The sequence below is a fragment of the Rissa tridactyla genome, chromosome 17 (genome assembly GCF_028500815.1).
Source record: "Rissa tridactyla isolate bRisTri1 chromosome 17, bRisTri1.patW.cur.20221130, whole genome shotgun sequence".
Lineage (NCBI taxonomy): Eukaryota > Metazoa > Chordata > Aves > Charadriiformes > Laridae > Rissa > Rissa tridactyla.
In genome coordinates, this window is record NC_071482.1 from 4,454,957 (window position 1) to 4,480,730 (window position 25,774).

At 43.4% G+C, this 25,774-nt stretch overlaps 1 protein-coding gene across 50 annotated transcripts in view; it reads left to right on the forward strand.

The window, feature by feature from the left end:
• The window catches only part of GRAMD1B (GRAM domain containing 1B), a 117,576-nt gene that overhangs the window by 47,368 nt on the left and 44,434 nt on the right, over positions 1 to 25,774 (forward strand). The window contains exon 1 of one of the 50 annotated variants that reach the window (XM_054222829.1): positions 562 to 1,023. The exons of 47 other annotated variants lie outside the window; for them this stretch is intronic. In XM_054222829.1, the coding sequence (XP_054078804.1) occupies positions 1,019 to 1,023 (5 nt within the window). In that variant the 5' untranslated portion in view covers positions 562 to 1,018. Of the gene's footprint in view, positions 1 to 561; positions 1,024 to 3,025; positions 3,159 to 21,377; positions 21,503 to 25,774 lie in introns of those variants that run through there. 2 more of the 50 variants (XM_054222826.1, XM_054222828.1) reach the window with 2 other exon arrangements.

Here is a 25,774-nt window from a genome sequence, read left to right on the forward strand (position 1 = left end):
GAGATCATTTATCACTTACATTGACACTTATACAGTCCAAAAGAGTCCATCATTGATACTTATTATGACCATGTAATGAATGTCTCCTTGCAACATGTAGTTGCATGGGTGAGTGAAAAGACATGGATTACAGGGCCTCCCCAGTTTCAAAACAGAGATCTCTAGCAGAGCCAGAAATGGGTTTGGATCTCTCAGGCCTCAGTTCTGACTGCTTTTTTTCTGTTTTCCCATTTTCCTGTTTTGTGAGGTGGGTGCTCGGGATGGAGTAGGTAGATAATTTATCTGGAATTCAACTTGGGTGTGACTTCAAAGTATTCTTAGCACTGTGGAGGTGGACAGGGTGGCTGTGCGTAGCCTCTCTTGATATCTACATATGCTCTTTTGTTACCTTATTCAAATTTTAATTCCCTCCCCCCGCCCCGAGTGGCTATGTGCAAAGGATGGAGGAAAAAGTAAAGGGCTTGCCCATGCAGCATTAGCTGTCACGGATGGACCGGTCAAGTGAATGCAGAATTGAGACTGTAAATAGCAGTGACAGTGGGGTCACCTGCTTGTGGTTCACTGAAGATGGTGGGTGACCCACAGTCTCTTCACCAAGGCTTCTGCTGTGAGGATTTCAGAGAGCAGATCCCAGCTGAATTGTGGCAGAGGTGGCTGCGCCTGCCAGCTGGATACTTATATGGATGCTTTCTTCTAAGTGGTCTATCTCCTTTGACAGTTTTCTAACCCTCATGTTAATTAAAAAAAAAAGTAAAAAAAAAAAAAAGTAGTACATGACTGCTTATCTCTTAATACCTTTCTTGCCTGAGCTTTGATTTCTAAACATGTGACTCTGCAGCATTAGTCTGTCCCAGATTTGCCAAGCTTGCAGGTCTCCTGACCCATTTTACAGCATTGTGATTTGCTTCCCTCCTTGACAACCTGCAGGCCACAGCTGCAAAGCATCTCATGGAGAAAAGTTGAGTCCAAGCCAGGCATCTAACATAGGTTGGACCTAACGAGGGCTGTATCTGGGATTATGTGGTGAGATTTGAATGTGTTGGGTTTTTTTCTCATACTGTTTGTCATGTGGAAATGCGTGTGCCCAGCTTTAAGGCTAAGTTAATGCTTTTTGTCTGGAAATAAATGAAAAGGCATGCTGCAAAGTGCATGTTGGAACAAAGCAGGTGTTTCAAATCTCTGCCTGGTGTGGGGCTCTTCTGCAGGGTACTGGCCATCACCTTCCTTCACAAATGGAGTGGAAGACAGTTCTACACAGGATGCAGTTTCACACTGCTGGCTTCCTTCTGCTGCAGACACTCAAGCATGATATTTAAATAATGAAGGAAAGAGTGCAACATGTCACAAGTGTTCAAGAAGCTATTTGGAGGGGGTTAGCACTGAGCTGAGTTTTCCCTTTCTCACTCTACTCTGCAGAAAGATATTTCAGTGTTAACTTGCAGGGTTTTTGAAACTTTAGCCCCTGTGCCAACATCCTGTTTCCTTTCACCTGCCCTGGAATGACCGAAGCCCTACCACAGTGACTTCCTGCTGAATTCAGAACTGGGCCTTTGCTTCTTGTCCATCTGTTCAGGCTTTGGGAGAATCAGAAAAAACATCTGGTGCCCTTTATTAACCAAAATATGGAAGTGGAGAAGCACATTTGTTACTTCCAATGGTGACATGAGCATCAGTGTCTCAATGTTTCCTCAAGTAATGAGGACAAATTTCACAGAAAGCCTTGTTAAGAGACTTTGAACTGGTACCCCCCGCACCCCCCTATCCACTGAGAAGTGAACAGAATGGAGGTGGTGATTTCACAGGGCAAGATTTTTCTGTCGTTCTACTTTGAGACATCAGCTGCTGTTGTTGGGATGGGGATGTGTGTCAGTATGTGTGGCCCTTGCATTTGGGTGCAGAAGAATGACAAATAGCATTAAAAAAACCTTCAAGATAGTACAATCTTCTTATTTTCACTTACATGACTGCTCTTTTTCTACCACCACCCCACTTGCTGAATTCCTGTACTATTTTTGTCCCTAAACCATAGATAGTCAGAGCTCCCTGTAGGGGGTGAGGCACTCCTAGGCATCACTCTTCGAAGTGATCTTTTACTAAGAAACAGTTAAAACTACAAGTCATTTGAAATATACTACCATGATCTTTGTGCAGTGGGAGCAGTAGGCTGCTTTTAGATGCTGCAAGATAAAAAGAAGAATTCCTAGGAAAAGTGTAGTGTATAGGAGGAACGGGGGGGAGTGATGCAATAAACTGACACTTTTTTCCCCTTTTCGTCAGGCCTTGCCCAGGGCCCAGCCCTCTGTGTGCTGTGGTGCAGAAGATCATTATTATATGGTGTGGGGCGGAAGAGGTCTTGAGTCTGATACGTGATGGCATGCAAATGACTCTGCTCTTCTGTTCGTGCAAATGGTGGCAGTGGGGGGCATGAGAATAAGACACTGCTGCATCATTTCCAGTGCAGGAACTTGTCTCCTGCCCCTCTGAAAATTCCAGTTTCAACTAAGTACTTCCTTCGCTCTCTCTATCAGTTGTTATTCAGTGTTATACACGCTCCTCGTGCTCTGCAGTCGGGGCGGTGGGTTAATTAATCCCCACGCAAAGAACAAGAGGGGAGCCCTAGGGGCCGCCTGTCACTGCCCTAACATGGCAAGAGACAGAGGGGGAGGGATGGGACGAGAGGAAGGCGCGTTCCCCTTTTCCTGGCTCTTCGCCCAGGGGAGCTGTCGCCCCGGCCCGGAGCATCGCTGCGGCGGCGGGCCCGGAGGGAAGCGAGGCGGGGGGGGGCCGGGGGCCGCCCCCCGGGGCCGGCCGCGGGGCGGCGCGGCGGGCAGGCGCGGATGCCATGGCATGCTGCGCGGCGCGCTGTCCTGCCGGTGCTGCACATGCTCAGCAGAGAGTGGGGTGGCTCAGCCCCTGGCGGTGCTAGTGCGGGGAGCCCTGTGCCTCTCGGCGGGGGTCTGGGGGGGCGTCGAGGGCGGGAGGCGGCCGTGCCCCGGCGCGGGGGGCTCTGTGCATGGGGCTCGGCGCTCCCCGGGGGACGCTCGCCGGCCGGGTCTTCTCCAATATGTCCTGGGACCTCTGGAGCTGTCAGTGGGCAGACAAGGACACGGGCATCGGATTATCGTGACTGTACTAATGAAAGGGTTCAAGCTCGCCTGGTAAGCAGAGCGCTGGGGAAAGGGAGCGATGCGATCACCCCCTTTCCCGAAATCTTCCGCCTTTCCAGCCCCGCTGCGCGCCGCAACGGAGAGCGCAGCGCTGCCGGTGCAGGGTGGGAGGCGGCAGGGCCGGCGGAGGAAAGGGATGCGCTCTGCTAAGTTGGCCGGTGCCTGCGCTGCAAAGCTCGGGCCACTGCAGCATCGCCGAGGGGACACTGTGCGGGCTGCTCGGGGACAGCGCCAGACTGCGGTTGGGAGGGAGCCGCCGGGGAAGTCATCGGGGATAGATGCAGTGATGGGCCGTTCCTGTCCGGGCATCTCTGCATCAGGACTGTGATGCCGTGAGCCTCCCTCTGGTCTGGCTGTATCTTCCTCCCTGCTGCCACCACCCCTTCTCTTCCCAGCTTTCGCTATGGTTGTGCATGAATTTGCATCTGTGTATGCACGCACATAACGCCTGCACACCTGATAGTCTGGACTCAGTATCTATTTGCATACAGAGAAAATAAGCATGTGCATTTTTTTCTGAAGAAAGGTAGAGAAAATGTGTTGAATCCTATGTGCATGGAATGGCTTCTGCTCAACTTGTCCTTTAAATAGCCGCTTTTGGGGATGCACGTTATTGGTGTGTTTCTGTAATGATCTATTAGAGCTGGGAGTCGAGGGAAGTAACAGCTTCCTGTAAGGCACCACAGTGCTCATTAATTCTTTGATCGTTCCTGGGTGTTTTGGGGGAAAACTCTCTGGGTTTGGACAAGTGGGCAGTAAAGGAAAATGTGTGGGTGAAAGTCGATCAACAAAGCTGTGTGTGTATCTAACATGTTTGCCTGTAAATATTTTTGTTGGTCAAGTTTGTATTTTATATAGGTAGGTAAATATTTGTGTATGTAATATACATGGATGTGATTATATATATATATAAAAAATATATCTGATAGAAACTTGGGCAACGTTTATATAAAATCTCAAGTCTGTCAAAATTATTTTAAATCTCTAATAGGTCAAAACTACTTAGTTGGAATAAATAGTCTCAATTATTGTGATGAAATTGGTTTAATCAGAACTTTATCAGATGGTAACGGTTCCATAGTTAATACTGGAACGTGACTTTGTAATTTGGGTTGAAATTGCAAAGTAGATGACAAGAGCAATGTGAAGGCCTGTTTCTTTTTCTTAATCCTTTTTTCTGTAATGAAATGGAAGTAATCATAGAAATAATAGTCTCTCTCTCAAGTGTGCTGTTTTGATTCAGTATGAATTTAGCACTCTTGAGATCGTTGGCTGTAAACTGTGAAAAAACAGTGAAGTTATTTTTTATTTGTTGTTTTATTTACCGTCGCTTTTTTTTTTTTTCCTGTGTAAAAAATAAGAGCACTACAGTACGGCACTAGGAAGCATCTTGTACTGGGCCCCAGGGGACAGACTAGAGCCGGGGATGACTCAATAGGTCATCTCTTTTTCTAATTTCTGTAATTTTGTCTTTTATTTCACTACACTGAGAGCCTTTGAAATTTTCCGATGTGTGTACATGGCCACGAGTAAGATAGATTGTAAAAATAATATGGCCATTAGCACTTGAAAATCTTAAACATTTTTTACTTTTTTTTTTTTTTTTTTAATAAAAAGACGAACTCTTGCACTGATTTGCTGCTTTACGTGGTATGCAGTTGAGCTGATGAGTTGCATAATAGCTTAGTGTACTACCAGGACAGCAAAGCATGTGTTATAAATGCCGTGATCGCGTGTATGTGCAATAACATGGCACCCCACTGCATTCCTTTCTGTACTTATCCATGAGCAACACTGGACGTTTTTGTTGATTGTGTAAGTGAAGCACTTTTGCATACCCAGTTCTATCACAGCGTTTATAACAATTAAGGTTGAAGCTTAGTCTGTTAATTTTGTCAGACTTCGGAGCTAAACAAGTGAGGCTGGTAGATTCCGGAGCTGGATGGGGGACGTAAGGAGATTACTCGTGCTGGATGAAATGCTATCGGTGTTTCAGTAGGTGACGCTCTTCCCTCTGACTTTTCTCAGGCCTCTGGTAGGTCCTAAGGGGCACTGTGCTGTCCTGGGTGCAGGTGTTCTGTTGGGGAGTGCAGTAAAGGTCCAGATCAGTTCCCCTGTCTGTCCTGGAAACACTTGAGGAGTGCTAACCAAGCCCTGCTTGGGTTACCTCTTCAGCATCCCCTCCCTTCATCTTCCTCTGAATCCCAAAGAGAAACAAGTCAAGTATTCTGATTGCTTGACTTATTTAATAAAAGCGTACAGCATTTTAGATCTTTGCAGTTGTTATTCTGTTTCCCCTCCAAGATGTTTACAAGCAGTTAGTTTTATTGTGCTGTAATAGCCAGGCGCAGAAGGGTGAGTTAAGGATATTATTTTGAGTCCTGTTTCACCTAAGTGTTTGCCACTACTGGACTGATGGGCACGGCTCTAGAGGAGCGTAGGTCTAAGCGTAGAACAGAGAGTTACCTGCTCTTTGCTGTTTGTCAGACTTTGCTAGAGTACCTTAATGTGGGTCGTACAGCCTCCAATTTTTGCAGTGAAATGGCTTTACCGGATTAGTATTTCCCTAAAGAAAAAAACATGTTAAATGCGTGGCATACAAACAGGTCTTTTGGTCCTTGCTATAGAAGCGGTGATTCCAGTTCTGGATGGCACTGCTGGGGTTAATGCAGATATCCTTACGGATCTGTTCGCAGAAAGACACATGATTTCTTTCTGTACCAGGAAGGGCAGTAGCACAGGGACAGAATGCTGTCAGCAGGAGCAGCCCTCCCTGATGGTTAGGAAGAGGATTTGCTCTTGCCTGGTTTTAGACCACCTGTTCATTTCATGCTGTTAGATTGCACAAGATAACGTGGTGCATTTTATTGGGGAACCTCTGGCCACCTCTGAGTCTCAGTGCAAGCTTGTTTTGGCACAAGACAACGTGCTGATCTCTAATACGATGTCATGCGTTTTTGCAGTACACCACCTAATTCTGCCCAAAATGATCTCATCACCATCTGGTATCATATCACAGTATAGCTGTGTACCGTGGAGTCATTAGGTGGTCATAGTACACTGCAGTACAGCAGAAACCTGATGTATAACTATCATGGCTTTATGACATCAAAACGTAACTGTATTGTGTCACGATGCAAGGTCCTGATGTACCAGTGCAGCATCATTCTGTTATGGTACAACATCCCGGTATCAGAAGTGATACTGCAGTCCCCTAGTAGGTTGTTACCACATGACAACAACTTGTCTCATTGGGGCTAGTGTCTTGGTTTACTAGGTCATCTTCACGTCACAAGGTAATATCTTAATACTATTGCATATGTCTTTATGTTGTGACATGGTACTGCGAGAGAGAACTTTTGCTACCGGTTGTACATCGCTTTTATCTCATAGATCTTTAGGGACTATATACAATGAGCTAGGCCTCAAGCTTTGAATTTTGGAAAACCAGAAACTGCAGCAGCAGGGCAGAAAGGCTTTCCCTCCCCTCAAATCTTGGGCAGTGCTGCTTGCCATTAGCATTCTTCCTTGTTAGGAGTTTTGGGGAGCTCATAATCCAGTATAGATGGATACTAATTTGGATCTTTTATGAAAATTGTGAATCAAATGACTGAAGAGTCTTGCAGGGATAAAAGCAAGCTGGTAGCTGAACTTGACGTCCCATAAATGGGATACTGAACGAAACTCTGCTCATCTGATTTTCTTTCTTTCGTGGTTCCTTCTGCATTGCTTGTGACGATTTGTTGATTGGAATATTTCTGAGCCATAGAACCTGCTATATGGAACCTACAGAGAAAATAAGGGCCGAAGGCTCTACCTAAAAATAAATCTGTAATTCATTTTTCTGCTAGTGCCTGTGGGTGAGAAAAAAACTCTAAATGTTCCAACACCCTACTTATCTGAAGGAAGGATCTATTATATAGTTGCGGGGGTGGGATAGGAGCTAGGTAGGGTTACAGAACAGCAGAGCTAAATTTAGAAGTTGTTTGATGTCAGGGAGCAGCAAAGATTAACGTTAGGCAGTTTCAGTTATGCATGCTGTAAGGCTGCGGCGCGACTTCAGGAGTTCTTTGTCTCTAGACCAGGCTAACGAGACCTGCCCTTTCAATTGATTTGTCAGTGTGTCTGGGCCGCAAGTAGGGAAGAGGGGAGCAATGGGTTCACAAGCTATGATGCTAGTCCTCCACAGCTGTGTCCTTACAGTCTAGGCTTTTGACTACTTTGAAGTCTAAAATAACAGGTTAGTGAAAAAGGGACAGGAGGAATGTGTTCTACCTTCAGTTGTAGAGAACTAGTACTTACTGTAATACCGAAAGGTGAGACGTGGGTGTTAGGGATTCTTGCCCCCTTAATTACATAGTGAAATGATGAAGCCATTTAAATCGCTTTCAATTTCATATTGATACTGCAGAGCATTAAAGAGCTACTGTGTACAGTGAAAATTAACTTTGTTCTATTGCATTGCAAATGAAAGATGCATTTCCAAATTAATTCTTCCTCGGTTTTTTGGAGAAGGCTAGCAAAATAGTTCTGTTGAAGTTACATAATTGTGCTGTTGTGCATATTGTGCTGTTCGACCTTCACATTACAGGTTAAAATGTTGTGGTTCAGTGTTCTTTTCTCTTCACTGATTCTTCTGCGTCTACATCTTTCTTCTTTGTGCTTTTTATTCAAAGGGAGAAATAGGTGCTGATAATCCTCCGCTAAAAACTATCAAAGATGACCCACATACATATAAATATGGTTCTGTCATTTTGGAAAGAAGAGGCTTTCACTTGTTATAAATTCTGCAAATGGATCTTAGGAATCAGAACGTTCCCGTTTGCTGTCGATCTGGTAGGAAGAGGAAACAGTATTAATAGGTCGCTCTTCTCTCCCTGCATCCAGAATATTCTGAACAATTTGACTGAACCTCTGTCCATAAAGTACAGTTTCTATCCTTTCTCTCTCAACAGGAAAAAACATTATGATGTTGTGTAAGGTGACCCAAAGAACAACTTTGAGCAATGTTGGCAAATTTATTTTTTAAATGGTTTCGTAGTACACTGAAGTGGTTAGCAGCAGGTTTTGTGCTAATTTATCTGGGCTTTTCAGTAGTGGGAAGTGATAGTAAGCAGTTAGGAGCCTAATCCAAGTGCGCTTATGTCAAGGAAAAATCTTGCACACAATTCACTTGACCATACTGTACTTGTAGTCACTAACTGAGCCAGAAATAGAACCAAGATCGGCTCGTTACCAGTTTTTGTCCTGGACTGCACACTGCCATGCTGAATGAATACCTTCAGTGGTAATATGGTATGAAGTACAAGTGAAGTGACTATTTTAGTAAAAAAAAATACAAAATTACAGTGGAAGGAGACTATTTGAAGAAAAACTGACTGAGTCGTTATGAAGCCCTTGATCTGAGATTTGGTTTGCTGTAGCTCTGTGTGATGATAGACTGGCAAAAGTATGCCTTTAGTGTTTTTTGCTTGTCATGTGGTATGCTTTTGACATGAACTTTTGATTTAAAATTGGATAAACATCTATCATTTTATTCTCTAATATGTATCTGCGTACTGAAACCTCTCCGAGGGCAACTAGACAGAAGAGTTCTTTGACTTATTCCATGAAGATGCTGTGCTTTGCAGAGCTTGCTGCCAACACCCAGAATCTCTCCTTCAGATCTTTCCTTGGGTTGCAGATTATTTTGGCTAGTTGAATCCTAATCATTTGTTTTGCTCTAAAATTGCCTTTTCTTCTTCTCAGATGGTAAAATAACCTTGCTCTCTCTCTCTGTAGTCCTTCAACAGCTTCACAAATGTCAAGTGAAGGGCAAACTGCTTGGAACCATTCTGGAATTCTGCAGCCATTTCTTGCTCAGGGCCTTAAGTTGAGATGAATGAGGCTGCAGTGAGGTTCTTCCAGAGATCCCTCACGTATGCAGGATGAAAAAGCATGGAAAGAGGAAAATTCAGTCAAGAAGAGGCTGTAGATAAAATTTGGGCAGATACCATTTTTCTTTCTCAAAGCTTAAGTGTGGAGCTGAGACTGTTGTGTGCTGTTTAACTGCTTGGTCCCTTTAAAGCAAGGGACGCAAGGTCCTGGGTGTCGGAGCTGGAAGTCAGGAGAGGCCAGTTTTATGCCTGGATCTGTCATTGACCTGTTGTATCATGATCTTCTTGCCTGTGCCCCAGTTTAATTGCCGGCAAAATGGGGTATGCCATTCATCTCTTCCTTCTCCCCTTGTGCTCCGCAATTGGTAAGCATGTGATTCCCCCTGTGTGTGTTAATAGTTCTGTTGAACTAAATGGAAACACTCACATATTTAAAATTTCTGCTTGATCAGGGCTATGCTGCTCAGCAAGTGGGCACGGTCAAGATCTGGAAGAGCTAAATGTTGCCATCAAAGCTCTTGTGGCACATTATGCAAGAATCACTGTGTCCTGGTCAAGGTCTCTTTTGTTTAATCACATTTGCCAACTGAAATTCCCCTTGGGAACAGGACTCTTCGTTGCCCTCTACTCTAAACTAGTTAGTGGTATTCCTTTGGTTGGTTAAGCAGCTGCTGTGTTTATGCTTGAATCTTCCTTTGCATGCCGCTAATTTTGGTCCTGGTTAGAAAGTGCATCTTAATGGCAGGCTACCATTATTATTATAATTGCTACTTATCATGAATGATAACTGTTAATTTCAGTATTTTGAGTCTGGTGAAAGTAAATGATATAAATTGAGATATAACAGCAAGTATAAAATGTCTTAAGTTCAGGAAATGGAGAGACCAAAATAAATGCTGCACATAAATCAGTAGCTTTTCTTTTCCTTCTGTAACTTTTATATACTCTTGCAGAGCCACATGCTGAATACAAGATGGTGGAATGTTTTCTGAATTTCTCCTTTACTAAAGTTTTCCATTTGACCATCTTTAGGTCTGTGCTGTTGATTATACTTTACATTTTTGAGTGGTTTATTTTCTGTAACCATTTTTCGTGGACAGAATGCTCTCTGTGGCTCTCTGTGGTCACAGACAAGTGACATGGGGGCAGATGCTCTGCTTTTTTTCAACTAAAACATGGTGTAAAATGCTGTCATTCTCATTTGACAATGTCACAGCCACTCTATGCATATGGCAAAGGAGCAGGACAGGAAGAATTTGTTTGGGTGGGGTTTTCTTTGGTGTTTTTTTTTGTTTGTTTTTGTTTGTTTGGGTTTTTTTTGTTTTTTTTTTTGTGGGAGGGGGGAGGTAGATATTTGGGGTATTTATTTTGAATCATTTTCAAACCACTTGGAATACCAGGTTTGGAAGAATGTGACTTGACCACACCTAATTTCAGGCCTTGGAATTGGAAGAAGGAAAATGGAGGAGAAGATGACTTGAATGAAAAAGACTTCGGGGGGAAGAAGGAGGTATATATTCTGGAGTAGCAAAGATACAGTAACAGAAAAAAATGTCCATGTGTGCACATAATATAAGGCACCAAATTAGCTGGGGGACGGAGAAGGACGACTTGTTTATCTTTAATGTAAGAATACCTCCCTTTAACTAGAATCGTTCCTTTAATGAAATACTGAGCAAACAAGCCTGTGTTTAAATGAGAGGAGGAAGAGATGGTAAGGTCTGTGGATTCCGGAGAAATCATTTGCAAGGTCTCATCTCTTACTTGTGTAGTGATGAGGCATGAAGTGCTGTGAATTAAAAGGTTTGCACTAGAGGCAGAGTAATTTTAGAAAGCTGGTGGAAGATTAGAGCTGTAATTTTGGTGTATTGCTGACCCTGTAGGAATAGAAATAAAGCAGCTGTAGAGGTCTGAAAGAAGTGTCCTCTGCTCATGAGGAGATAGGGTTGTCACTGTGCAGTCCTCAAACTGGAATTTATTTTTTTCAGACCTGTCAACTATTTAAGAAACGGTGTACTCATGTGGTGCCCTTCAATCTGATGTACCTTTTAGGAAAGAGGTTTGGGAGGCAAACTGTTGCTTAGCTGTAGGACATGAAAGAAGGCATGTGTCTAGGGGTTGGAGCTTAGAGAATCTGAGCAATATTCAGTGGCTGGTTCAAGGGAGTAAAACTACATACATCATTGCTTCAAATGCCTGTTGAGTTATTTTTCCAGCCTTTCCAACAGGAAGTAAAGGTTCCCCATTGATTTTTCCAAGTTTCTGTTTCAAAGGCAGGTGATAGCACAACTGATTTTGGAAATGGATCTGTTTCTAAGATTGTGTTGTTTTACAGTGAGAAAGGCTCTTATAAGAAGAGCCTTGCTGTGCAAGGAGATTTCATGCACACCTCCAGAGGCAGTTTTTGTCCTGAAGAGCTTATATCCTAAATAGTCAAGATGGACAAAGGGTAGAAGAAGGGAAGTGGTATTAAGCTTGGTTTGCAGATGAGGCACACAGAGATTAAAGGCGTTTTTACTTTTAACTTATTTATTAATAGAGGTGTACAAGAAAACTTTCCCTACTGGAAGCTTGGCTTAGGTGAGAAAAAAAATTGTTATGGCTCAAAACAGTTCTTTAAAGAAAGCAAACTATATTGATGTAAGAGCTAGTATCAGAAATGGAGTTCTCTAAATTGTAACGCTGAAACAGCTGTAACACCAATCATATGCAAACCTTTAAAGAGTCTTGCATCTCCAGCAAACAGCAGTAACCAAGAAGTCGTGGGACTGGGCTGCTGCCTATTAGGAAAACTACGGAATGCAGAACTAGAGACACTAAAAAACTCGATGGAATTGAGGCATTGATCCATGCTCCTGCCAATGTGGGACAGTTTGCTGGTTTGGTCTTTATTAATGGTTACCCAATGCTGCTCATAAATATGGCAAGTGAATAGGTTTATACCACTTCTCTCACGCTCTTGACTGCAGCCAAGTTTTTTCCCTCAACTTGATATAATTGCATCGCTTGTTGTTATAAAACCTTTTAATAAAGCTTCTCTTTCTCTTTGGTATTTACATTCTTCAAATATTTGTTGACTGTTTCACTTGGTTTACCCTTCCAGTTTCTTTTCGTAAATGAGCCTCATGAATATTGTGCAGTTTTTGTTGCTTTCCTTTGAACTTATTGCTGTATAAGAATATCGTTCTGGTTATATGGCACCCTTATAATGAAGTTCCCGTTAGAGATTAACTGATCATACAGAGCAAATATTTCATCAGCTTCCATGAGATATTATTGACCAGACTATGCAGCTCTGAATCACATTAGTCTTTCCTGCTCCTCTGTCATGTTGCAAGAACATGTCTAATTTGCTTTGCGCTCTTACCCTGCACGCTGTCGAGCTGCAGTGCTTTCTTGCTTTCTCAATTTTTTGAATTGCTGGACATGACTTTCTGTTTCCTCCATTATACCTGCTGGGAGTAGGTAAAAAATCAAGGACAGTGGTAGGGTAGCATTCTAGCGTTCTTCATGCTTTGCCCAGAAAAGAATCAGACACACTGTTTATTTTTCTTGTGAGACCGGTTTTTGTATGTGTGTTTATATACACTTTCAATATGAGTCACATTGTCACCTTCTGTATTTTATAACCTCTCTGTAGAAGATGGCGTTTCAAAGAGTTTATATTTGGAAATACCCATGTCTTGAAGACAAATATTTCTCCTGTTGCTGGCTGTGCTGCCTGCTGTTGTATCAGGGAAGTGTATGGTTTGTGTAGCGTCTGATAAGGTTTAGAGAAGGGTGCAGTCCCTCTAGCTCAGCAACATGAAAAGTCAGTATGTCTGTAGAAATGACTAAGGAGTCAGAGAAGAACGCTTTGTGGGAGTAAGAAAGTTGAATTTCAAGGTAATTGGGATGCTTAGGTCCCTGCTGACTGCTCTGTTCCTTTGTCATCACATAAGTAATCCCGGGTGGCTTTTATAGTGGGGAGTACAGAACTATTTAATAAAGCTCTGCTAAAGTGCCCTTGCAAAAATATTTGGGATGCCAGGGATGTGCAACAACATGGAGAAGCTGTACCAGGGCAGTAGAACAAGAGCAGGAGAAGAAAGGAAGTCCTGAAATTTCATAGCTGTCATCAGTGAATGAAGTGAGGAGCGTCCAGGGTTAACTGAGCTCTAGTGATGTGGGCTACAGGGCGTTCTTAAAGAGACAGTGGGTGCTTTTCTTTCTAGTGGGCAGCAGCCAGTTCAGATGCCAGAGCTGGGTAGCAAGTGGCAAAGAAGGCTTTGTTTCAGCCATGCCAAGCTGTTATCAGAGCGGGGAATCTTTTTGTCAACTGCTTTTGAGAGCATAAAATGCATCGGAGCAGTAAGATTCTTGAATGGTTCAATGATCTCTCCCCCAGCAGAATTGCTTCTGTCTGCAGTTTAAATGGTGATTTCAGAATCGGAGAGCAGAGGAGCGGGGAAGACACGCAGCTGCGCCCCGGGAAATGCGATGTTGTAACAGGTGGTGATGCAGTCATTTAGCTCTTCATTTTTCATCTCCCAGGCAGGCAGGAGGACTCCTTCCTGTGGATGCAGGTTCCTTTGTGTTTGTGTGTGCGTTGTGAGGTCAGGCAGTTCCTCAGGAAAAAGGATGCCCTGATGCAGTGCAGGGCTGGGACAGAGATACAGAGGGTTTGACTGAGAATCTTAAGTTGGGGTGGAAGGGATGAGGGTATGTGGGGAGAATCTGAGCAAGACTCTTGTGGAGCAATGTTCTGTCTTCATGGGAGTAGGGGCTGGAGTGAGTAGCTGTTTAGTGTTGTTAGTGAGTTTCCGGGTGAGCCCAGCAGAAGGTTACAGGAATGTGAGACCATCCTGGAAGAAAGGGTCAAGCAAGGTTAAGAAAATCAATCAGTGAGAGTGGGAATGAATCTAATGTGTGTGAATGGGTATTGGGATTGAAAATCAGAGGTGTCTCAGGAGGAGCCTGAAGGTAGAGATTGGGGTAGTGCTTTGGGGGAAAGCTTTAGGAGGGTGATTTTGATTGAGATAAACCGATTGGAACAGTCTGGAGGAATGTAGAAGCTGGCATAACTGTAACTGTGTTACATGACATAAAGCGCACACTGCATCAGCCAGTGCTAAAGAAAGAGATTGAACCCTTTTAGTGCACTTTTCCTCTTCCTTCTCTTTGTAAACCTACTCACGGGTCTGAGCTGTTCCAGCTCAGTGCAGTGTGGAATAGGGAGTGGAGGGGCGATGGTGGTGGAGGGGATTGAAGGAGTGGGGCATGTCTGTACCAGGAGACAGGGTGTAGCCCAGCCCCTGGCACAGAACAGCCCATGTGCATTTTGCTCTCTCCAATGGCAGCTATTGAAGCTTTATCCAGATGTCAGGGAATTCTCTCTTTGTGCTGAGCTTGCATAGGAACAGCATATATGAGGGTTGCTGCACAATTACTGGGAGCAGAGGAGGATGTGGCTTTCTCATATTCAGAGTGGTATCCAAAGAACATAATTTGTTAGTGTTTCGTTTGAGGTGAAATTTTGCTGCTGCTTGTTCCCTGGTGTCTACCTTCACAATGTAACTGAAAGTAAAATATTTGACTCTGCCCTGCAGGGATAAGAAAAGAAGGATACATAGATAATGGAGGCAATACTGTAATGATTCCACAGGGACCTGTAATAAATGGGTGATCTCCCATTTCTGTTGTTATTTTTCTTTGTGTATGTACGATAGTCTTTCCCTGGTCAACCTGTTGTTTTGCTTTTCTCTTCGTCCTCTCTTAACCTGGGCACTGACCTTCCAGCAGTGCAGGGTTTGCAATCAGTGCAGCCTTTCATCTTCATCTCTTCACTGCATGGTTGAAGTCTTGCAGTCTAAGCTCCTCAGGGTGTGGGCCCCGTCTGTCTGCAAGCTGCCCAGCCTTTAGCATGGTGCTATAAAACAAATAAATACTGGAGTTACTTTTATTAGTGCTTAATCTCAGAGACATTTGTTATCCTTATTGACGTGCGTATTAATCTTCATTTTCAATTACATTTCTGTACACATTATCAGTGCAGCGCGAGTGCTTCTGGGGTAAAATATGCACCAGCTTATCATCAGTGCACTAGAACAGAACATAGAATGGTTTCAGAGGAAGAAAGAGATGGATTTAGTATCAAGTGGAAGTTGGCAGGGGACTTAAGGATACGTAAGTATCTTTGTAAGATATGGTTAGAAATTCAAGACAGAATTTGTGGGAGATCAGCTCAGCCAGCCTTTCCACTGCATCATCCCAAACCAGTGGTTTCCAGGCCGGGAACTGTTACCTGTCTGTAATCCATGATGCGTTTGCTTTGTGCTCTCCACTTATGCTGACCAGGATGCAATGCTTACCAATGCTGGGATGCGATTCTGTCGGTCTCAACCTACAGGGCAGAGTTGGGCCTACAGAGAAAGATTGACTGAGTTCCCTTGTGCTATCCTTCCTCCTCATTTTCAGAGGTCACATTGAAATAAAGAGGGCTAAAGCTGCATTAAATAACCTCGTGGATAATACTGTTTATGAAAGTGATAGCTGTAGTTACTGTAGGGGTCTCGGGCGGTGCCACATGTGATAGCGGTGGTTGCTGAAGAAACAGTCTACAAAGATACTGGCTGTGCTAAAAATGCTTGTCCTGCGTGATGTTGGCTCTAGCTCTCACTCAGACACTTCACTTGTTGATGTTGAACCTAACTCCCTGAAGCCTCTTTCCTAGCGTCATTTCACCTTTCCTGCTTTTGGCTTTCCACGTGCTGCTTGTTTGAGTGTTGTGTTAAGGACAACAGGTAGGGCTCTGTTTCCTAGGTGAGGTGGGATCTGTTAGTTGTGAATGTCTTTAATTCTGTGTGGTTTCTTTTGTGCAATTAAGGAGAGCTAATTAGCTCCTTTTAGTGCAGTCTCCTTGCAGAGGTAGCTGACCTCTTGTTAATCCTGGATTAAGTTCTTACTAAGAACTGGCTCTTTGTGTGTCCCAGTTAAGATGTTGACACTTTGTTCTCTCTCTCCTTGTTCTCCTCCTCCCCCTCTTCCTCCCCATGCCTTTGAGCACATGATTGCCTGCCTCCTCCATCCCCCACTACTGTAGGAATCCGTGTGCTCTTAGCAGCCACTGTGTCTTGCTCCATGAAAATGCCATTGTCATTTCAGAGTACTCTCTAAAGATATTTGCTTGATCCTGTACCTGCCTAGGAGCCTATTTTCTGCAAGGGAGAAGGAAGAGTTTTGGCAAGGCTCCTTATTGCTTAATAGGGTGAGAATACTGTGGTGTTTGAAGAGTAGCACCCATTTTGTACGCTGGAGGCCGGAAGGATGTTCCATGGTCTGAGCAGGAGCTAGCAAACAGGACCACACGTCCCAGTTGGAGAATTCAGCCCGTACAATGCTGTGCATTTAAAAGCAGAGTCCATACATTCATAGTTAAAGAGGGTGTCTAGGAGAAAAGCAGCTTCTGTGCTCCAGCAGTGGTACAAGCAAAAAAATTAAACATGTGCAAAATATTAATTACCACCCAGCGTTAGTTACCCACTAATGCTAATCCTGCTTGCAGATGTTGAGGTTTTAGCAATACACTAAGTTTTCCCTGAGGCCATGCTTTCTTGACATTTCTGATATGTCTTTTTGAAGACAAGGCCAGAAGTACTATGAAAGTGCAAGTGTCCTCTGGTTCTGTTCTGAACTCAGCTGACAAGTAGAAGTGTTGGAGAATAACTGTCTCAATGGTTTTAGTGGACAAAGAATTACTGGGAAGGGAAAATAAGAAACCTTATGTGTTTTCAGATCCAGGTGGTCATTGTTCCCAGACGTTTTGCAGACAGACTTTTAAAGGATGATGTTTGTTTCTGTATCACTGGTGTGGCTTACAGGGAGGGTAAGATTGCTCTAGCTGAATATAGAGTTTATCTCAAACCCACTTGTTGCTCTATAGGCGTGGATTTTCAGGCACTGGACTGTCTCGCATGTATCTGTTATCAGCCCGGGCTTTAATTACTTGGACAGTGCATCATTTCCTCTCACCTGAGAGATGCAATATGTATGAGTATGCTTGTGTTACAGCTGGGTCTGAGACAGTAGAGCAGAAACCAGCCCTGCCACTGAGTCCAGCAGGCAGTAAAGGTGCAGCTTGTGCTCTCTGCATGAACACTGAAGAGCCTGCCACAGACAGGCACGTTCTGAATTACAGCATCCTCGGAGGGAGTGCTCCTGATGTATGACTTTTCACCTTTCTGTAGGGCTTGGTAGTCCTGCGATATTCAGGCTGTGGTATGTGACCATGCTATGAGTAGCTCAGCAATCAGGCTCTCCTAAAGCTGTCCTTCACACATGAAGTAATGCCCTAGTGCTCGTCTTGATTCTTTAACACCAGTACCAGGGCAAGGGCTGAGAAACATATGTGCAAGTAAACCCAGTTGACATAAAATATGTTCTGCAGCTCTTGAACAAAACAGGAACTGTTAGCTTTATGTTCAGAAGAGCTTCCTTAAAGGCCGCTAAAGATCATCTTCTCAGTGCAGTATTATCAAAATATTATCACCATGAAAAAATCTGTCTTCATAGTGACATGAATGGTGCTGCAAAGACCAGAGGAATCTAACAGGAGTATTTGTCCTTCTGAAAGTTCTGTGTTGAATTTTGCAGATCTGATAAAGTTTGTAAAGCATTTGAGGTGCCACATGATTTTTCAAATTACCCATAACTTTGCCTTTTGCACACCATCCCAGATAAGCCTAAGAAGCTTTTCTCTAAGTAAGTCTTGCATTTTTACTGCTACTCTTACAGTGCTTTTGGAAGCAGAACTTTCATTTGATTTATCTTCTCTCCTGACAGTCTGAAGAGTGGGTAGGTCTTATTAAACTCATGTATTGAATCTATCTTACCACTTCATGACCTGCTTTGAGCCTTTGTCTGTTCTTCATGGTTCCAGATCTGAAGCAGCCATTGTACTGAATTTCATGAGAGCCTTTGGGTCATGTGACTATTGAAAATTAGTACCTTGTTCAAACCTTAATAGTCATTCGTAAAACATACCAGAAGTTGTAGAGGCTGAGAATCACACTTCCAACTATTGCATACATCTTTGAATGCCATAAGGAAAAAAACAAACACTGAAAGATTCATAGACTATAAAACAAAATGGGACCATTCAGATGTCTCTTTAACTCCTGTTGAGTGCAAGGAATAAGACTTGCTTGAATTGATTCTGGTTGAGGTGCAGAATGGTATTTAGGAAAACACAAACCATTGCATAATATTGTTCACCACAGATGGATAATCTAGCCTTGAATTAGTTACAGTGGATAGTTTTGTTTACTTCAAAAAATGCACATCTCTTGTCTAGTCAGAATTTGTCTAGCTTCAGCTTTCAGCACTCGGTACTGTTGCGCTTTCAGCTGTCACCCAAACTTGTGTTCCAGGTGATCATTTAAGCTTGTCATTCCTTGACCTCCAGTCTGTGTTGAATGGATTCAGTGCCGCTATCTTTTATTGTTCATTGCCCTTATCTAAATCCTGTCTATTTTTTCCACGTTGTTTACGTGTTGAAACTAGATACAGTCCTAGACTAGCGTTCCAGTGGGAATCACACTGCCCACCCTTGGATATGGAGGTACCATTGCATTGGACACAGGGAATAGGGAAGTTTGTATGTTTCACACCATTTTCTTTAAACATGTTTGTAAATCCACCAGTTCACAAACTTCTGTAAGCATTTGAAACTTCTAATGGTTACATCTGAAAGTGAAAAGTCAAGGGGCAAGTTTTAGTGGCTCCGCTTGGTTTTTCTGACTGGATAGCAGGATTTGGCTGTATTCTTGTCCATGCTTAGGTTTCTTTCGGAGAAATACTTCAATGTTTTTAGTGAGTACTACAAGACTACTGCATGTGGATTTCTCCAGTTGTAAAACACATCAGGTTTACCCATAAACACTGAAACATGGTCCAATGAGTTAAAGATTAAAGTCTTGAGAAGAAGGCATTGTAAAATTAGTAGAGTTCTGTGTTAGCAGAAGGTCAATGTGCGTAAGGACAAGATGGTGTGGGATTTGGCTCTAACTCTTCATTGCCAGTTGTTACTTGACTTTACAACTTCTCCTGTTAAGATGGTGCTTTTCCACATAGGTAGAAAGCTCCATGCTTATGGGGACTTACAGATTTAAAGCCTGAAGTCAGACATTGCTGGGTGAAGTGACAAACATTGTGTCATTGTGTTATGGATTCATTTTGTTTGGTACTCTTTGTAAATCTCCAACACTTGAAAACACAATTATATGAGAAGCTTTCTCATTTTAACAGAAGTTTCTCCCATGACTGCAGAGAAAACCTTCAGAACACAACCTCAACAAATGTGTGCTAATGGAATTAGAGGAATAAAATAACAGGTTTGCTTTTGTGGAATGAGATTTTGTGTGCCAAGTTTGTTTGGGGTGAAAGCTGATGTGTTTTCGATGCTTGTGATTGGCAGCACTGTAAATGGAAAAGGTGAAGAAAGAAGCTTGGTCACAGGAATGATGTCACAAAATTGACTTCAAGCTGATGGATCACTTAATAGGGCAATGCATTCATTAAAATAGTGGCATATACCGAGTGAATCTGTGTGCACCTATGTGTATTCTTTGAGTAATATGAAAAAGATGATGGTACTGTTGCACTATCCTGATAAAGAAGTGTATGGTGATAGTGTTTTCATTTTAAAATCGTGCAGCATTTGAATTGCACAGTGGCATGTGTCTGCTGGTGCAGAACATTGATTCTTAAGAGCAGAGTCCCTCCTGCTCCCACTGATTATAGCAAAATAATGGATAATCAGTCTTTTGGGGGACATTAGCACTGAAAGCTGTGACTGATCTTAAACAGAAGAGGAAATGGTCAACCCTGTGTATGGAATGGGTAGAATGTAACAAAAGAAAGCAAGGGCAGACTGATGAGTATTTACATCACTTAAGGCACAGCTCCTTCTGTTTTCAGTGGGGAGCAGTTAGTCCCTGAAGGGGTCATTCACAGCATGTAAATTTGGCTGTAGTCTGCCAGCTTACTCTGGAGTTGTCCCACTGGCTCAGTTGACACTACAGGGATCTTTGAAAATAAACGTTTAATGTGGGTGATGTGGATGTAGACTGAAGAGAATGCTGAGAAATACAAGTGATACAAGGCGTCAATTTTTAAAATAATGTAGCCACACTGGAACAGGAGCTTCTCTGGATACTCTTCAAGGCTTCTCTATGCTGGAAAGTTATTTTACATCTAAAGAATAAGCCAGAATACTTCCACGCATGGACACTTGTGCTTCAAATCAAGGGTGTTAGTGCAGGAAGCTGTTGAAGGTCAGTTCTACCCTATTTTCACAGACAAGGTCTGATTTCCTATACTGGAAGGAAAAGTGCATGCTTGTCGATTATTTTACTCTCTTTGTTTTTCATCCTTCAGCCCATGTAATTTATATTGTACTGTGAGAGCCCTTGAGAAGGACTGAAACCCTTCTCCTGATTCTGGCATAAAGATGTCCATGAGTGGGTGTCTCAGGATACAGTGGTGTGTATGTCCTCCAAAGAAAAACCATGTATTAATACTGCTGTATAGTTGTAAAATTTGCTTGATAACATTGCTTTAAAAATTCCAGGCCTGTTTACACATGGATAGGCATGAAAAATTAAACCAAATTAGCTTCCTAGATGAAGTAACTTAAATTGTGTTGAGGTCACCTTAATTCTGAATGAGTATGTCCTCACAGTGTTCAATTCAGTTTAGATAATCCACTTTACCCGTTAATTAGGGTTTAATTTTCGTGACTGTTCTTGTATTGACATGCTTACAGGTTTTGAAACTTTGTCCCACACGTGTGAGTGCTCTAGTGTGTACACAGGGAGGATGAATATGATTTTCTCAACCTGTATGATCTTAACGTATGGGCTTTGCCAAACTTTATGAACAGCATCTAAAAGTGGCAGGTATAATCAGGGGACCTTGGGAAAAATCGCAGGAGCTCCCCCCTCCCCCTTTTCCTCTGGTAGATGAATAATGAAAGCATTAAGGGGGTTGCATTATGTAAAGCGGCAGCCCACAGGCTGTGTGCATGCGCGCGCACGCGTGTGTGTGTGTGTGTGCGTGCGCGTGCAGGAGCGTGTGTGAAAGCACTGGCAGTGAAGGGAGAGGCGCACAGACCTCAGTCAAGCCGCACAAACAATCATAAGCACAAAGAGTGGCGCTCGGGGGAGAAGAGAGGCTGAGCCATGGCAGGCGCTTGAGCAGCATGCAAGGCAGCTGAGAGAGGGGGCTCTGGGTGCCCGTGAGGAGCCCCAGGCACCCCTACTCCCTCTTCCCTTTGGGAAGGGCTCTGAGATGGTGCAGGAGGTGAGTACCCTCCCACCTCACTGCTGGCCCACCCTCGCTCTCCCCCCACCCCACACAAGTGCATGAATGAATGAATTCCTAGCTGCTCCACGCTGCACTACGGTCCCTAATGGCTACCAGGTTAGTGTTACTCTCCTGTTCCTTCTGCTGATGCCTCTCTTCCTCTCCCCTCTGTGTGTATGTGCTCTCTGCAGTCTCTGAATGTGTGTGCACGCGCATGCATGTGTGCGTGTGAAATATGGAGCCAAAGGGCTGCATGTGCTGTGCTCAGCACAGGTTTGCTGAGCAAATCTACCATCTGAGACATACGCTTTCAAGGCAGATTAAATCTGGAGTCCATGTTGGTTGCTGCTGCTGCTCCTTTCTGTTTGGGGGACTTGAAAGCAGACAGCGTGACATCATGTTGCAGAGATGCTTGGTTTCTTTTCCCTTCCACAGGCTGATTCCTTTTTCCCTTGTTCTCCCCCATGCATGCACCCTACCTCTCCTGCAGTGGAATTGCTAAAGCAGCCTTTTTGATTGTTTGAAACGACCGATGAGCAAATCTGATAGTTTTTTTCAGCTTTCATTCCCCTCACCCCTCCTCCTTTTCCCTTTACGCCTACTGCCTCCCCCATCCCCGAAGGAGCAGTTATTTTTCTCGTAACATCTGGGTATATGGATAGAGGCAAAAGGGGGTTGAAGTTGGATGAACTGGCGATGCGTCACAGGAGGGCAGCTGGAGCTGCTGCAGAAATATGGTGTATTTGTTTGCCCATGTGCTCCGTTGCTCTTAAAAGGGCTCGGAGCACGCACACTGATGTCTTAGTTCTGCTTTGCATTCCTCACTGGTTTTATGTATTTGCAGTGATGGGGAGGGACGGAATTTGGTTTGTGCTGCTTTTTCAGGCTATCCTCCAGAGTCTATACAGGTGGCTTTTTTTTTTTTTTTTTTTTGAGGGGAGAGCAGTAGGAGATGAGGGCTCACTGCACTGTGTGCGTTTATAGGCAGTGAGAATTTGATGAATTCTCATTCATGAAAAAACTGCTTTTTCTTCGATTGCTGGTGACTGTCATTGTCCTGTCCATTATGGAAATCACTGACTCAGTAAACAGGATATATTCCTGTCTCTTTGCTTCATTAAGTCACATGCATCTGCAGGACAACTCCTTTTGAAGCTGGTAGGTTTAGGCTGGAGCTTGTGATTTTGGCTCAGTAGGAAATTTCAAGCTGAATCTCAGAGATATATTTTACATCAGTGCAATAACTTTGGATGCCCAACATTCTGCCAAGGGAAGCCCCCAGTTGCCCATGCCACTGAAAACCAGAAAGCTGGATAAAGCAAGAGAGAATATGCCATGTGGGGGGACAAGTCTGAACCAGGTCCTCAGGACAAAGGACCGTGTGTGACTCTTGCGCTGAGGGTGTCTGACTCTTCCCAGTACCATCCGCAGCCCTTGGCCCTCTCTATTTTTAACTTTCAGCTGGAGAGTGCTGCTTCATGGTTAGAGCAAAGGAGAGAGATTGCATGGAAAATATCAGGGTGAGGGGGACATTAAATTGTTGTGGTGTTGTTTTCAGAATGGTAAAGGGATGAGTCGTCAAGGGATGAGCAAAAGAAATCAATATGATCCCAGCTTTGAAGATCACAGCGTTTTCCATTAACTTATGAAAGCTGATGCTGATGAGCAGCAGGAGTGAGTGGGAAGATGTAAAGCTCCAGCTTTGTCTTCTGCTCTTGAGATATACAATATCCCTGTCCACCCACGCTTTCTTGCTGATACGATGTGGTGTGAGGCTTCATTAGATGTTTAATCTGTGGTTTATAAAACCCCTGCCACAAGATTAGAATGTCTTCAGGGGGGTGCTACCTGTGCTGGGGATGAAGTCCTGGGATGCTCATAGCCTTGCTGAAGTTACAGTAGGAGACGGGCAGAAAGGAAGAGTGCTTGTGCTGTTCTTGAGGTAATCTAGGAGTTGTACACATCTGTGTCCTCATCCAAAAATGCACATGGAACTTTATCACTGGCTGTTTAGGGCTGTATTACATTTTTCTCATGCTTGCTTGAAAAGATGCACGAGGATTGATGTATAACAGCAACATTGCATCTCCAAACCATTGAAAGATTTTCATGTTAGCTTGGAAATAATGAGGTTTAAAATAAACATGCGTGGACTTGTGAGCTCTGTTCCAGGCTCTGCGATTTTGAAGAGACCATCAGATACTGCAATTCTTGCTGTTAATTACAAGAGCCATTGGCATTGTGGTGGGGAGGAGAGGAAACAAAGCTGGTATCTGTTCTTCCTTTGGAAGCCCATCCGTAGATGGAGTCACCTGCAGGTGACCATGTTGGGGCTGTGTCTGAAACAGACATGCTGTCAGCTTCAGAGCGATGTGAAATTCTTATTTTGCATTATTTCCCCTTTATTGTTTCCTAGATTTCATTGTATTATCCATCATACATTGTTCCATGTGGTTTGTCTTCCTTTGGAGCAAATGGAATTATATTAATTTGTGAGCGATGGGAGGGGTTTAGTGTATGGTTTATAACCCGTGTTGGTTCTCTGCAAGTTAATGATCCTTTCTAAATTATGACTGTTGTATTATTGGACAGTATTAGTAGGACCTGTCTTGTTCTATTTTGAAAACATTTTCCAACCTTTTCTTGGGATTTTTGCAATAATTCCCCAGTAGGAAGGGAATTATTTCAAACACGGCACAGTGGGAGTTTCTGTAAGATGTCAGACCATTTGTCCATCAGAACTGATAGTCTGTCTCTAGTGGTAACCAGTATCAGATGATTCAGAGGAAGACAATGACATTGTTAATAATACATTTGACCAACCTTGCAGGGCTGTATACAGGCAGAAGGCAAATTCCTTCCTAACGCTTGCAGTGATTTGTTAATCCCCTAAAGCATAATAATTGCATTAATTTTATCTCATGAATATGTAAACATGCTATTGAATGTCACAGCAGGTGGACACCGTTCTGTGAAATGTCAAAATAATCAGAGTAAATCATTGACAATGGTGGACTTTTCTGTTAAGAACTAGTTGTTAAAAAAAACATGCAGAAAGTATACTACTCTTACTGTTCTTTTTAAAGCAATTGTCATGAAACACTGCTCAGTTTCTGTACAGCCCTACAGGTGTCATTGCGTTTTAATTTAATTCTTTCTTTTTTGTCTATTTTACTGGGCAATGTAATACAGGTATAGCATTTTGTTATTGCTTGTAGAGCAATGGCGAGCCCAGTGAATTGCTTGAGGATATATGGAGGTTTTCATTCTTGGATTATCAGTTTGAAGTGAGTGTAGGTTGGTGATGACCAAAAGTTGTTACCATCTGCTTACTGTTCGGTAGACTGCATAACGAGTTTCTGAATCTCATCTTTTTCCACTGATGTCAGACCGTATCACAGAAAAGTATCTTTGTAGGCGTCTAATTAACCCCTTTGCTAGCTGTTTCTGAGGAGAATTAACTCTTTTTGTACTACTGCCAGGCTTGAGGTGCCTTCTTGACCTTGTAGCTTTTTCTGCTCTTTTCAGGACTTTATCAGTAGACTTCTGTTTTAAGCTTGAGGATCTCCTTCATTCTTATTCAGGAAAGCAAGTAAGCATAGGCTTGACTTTGTTTGCACAACTCATAGACGGCAATGGCTCTACTAGAGCCACTTAAATATGTGCTTAAGTTCTTTGCTGGTTTGGGGATGTAGCGCTCAGCACTTTCCAGAATTAAGTGCAACATTTGCAATACTCTCGGTAACCCCAGTTTTGGGCCTTGAAGAGCTTATTGTCAGGTAGGTGCTGTGGGCTGCAGGGAGACGTGAGCAACTTCAGCAGATTAGCTCTTTTAAAGCAAGTTCTTTTGAGAACTGTGGTGGACTTGGAGGCTGACGATTGGTTTTCCAGATCAGGACTTTCTTGAAGAAGTCTAAGGGATTTAGAAATACACTGCAGGAAGTGCTGTCATTGATCTTTTTCTGCCATCTAAGAAGCTGGTGATCACAATGAAGGCAAGGAGCATTGTGTGTTGGAAGCTGATACTTCTTTAGATCAGCTGCCCCTGTCCTTACAAATCCTTTGGTACTCTTGGTAACATAGTGATTACTTCTGGCTAAATTCTAATTCATATCCTGCAACTGGCAGATTCAAATGGATTTGCTGTGCAGCTGCTTAATCTGTGTGTATTGCTACCTGAGAGGAGAACAACAAGCCGCTGTTGAGCAGCGTAGCCGCAGGTGCTGCGACACTGCTCTTGCTGCAAGCTGTTGTGTCTGGAGGATGGCTGCTGGCTATTGGGGCATGTGTGATTTGGGAAAGAACTGTTGCAGGGTGCTTGTCTTAAGCCCAGGCATGGCTGCGTTGAGGTGGCAGGCAGAGTGATATTTCAGAAGATCTGGTAGGATG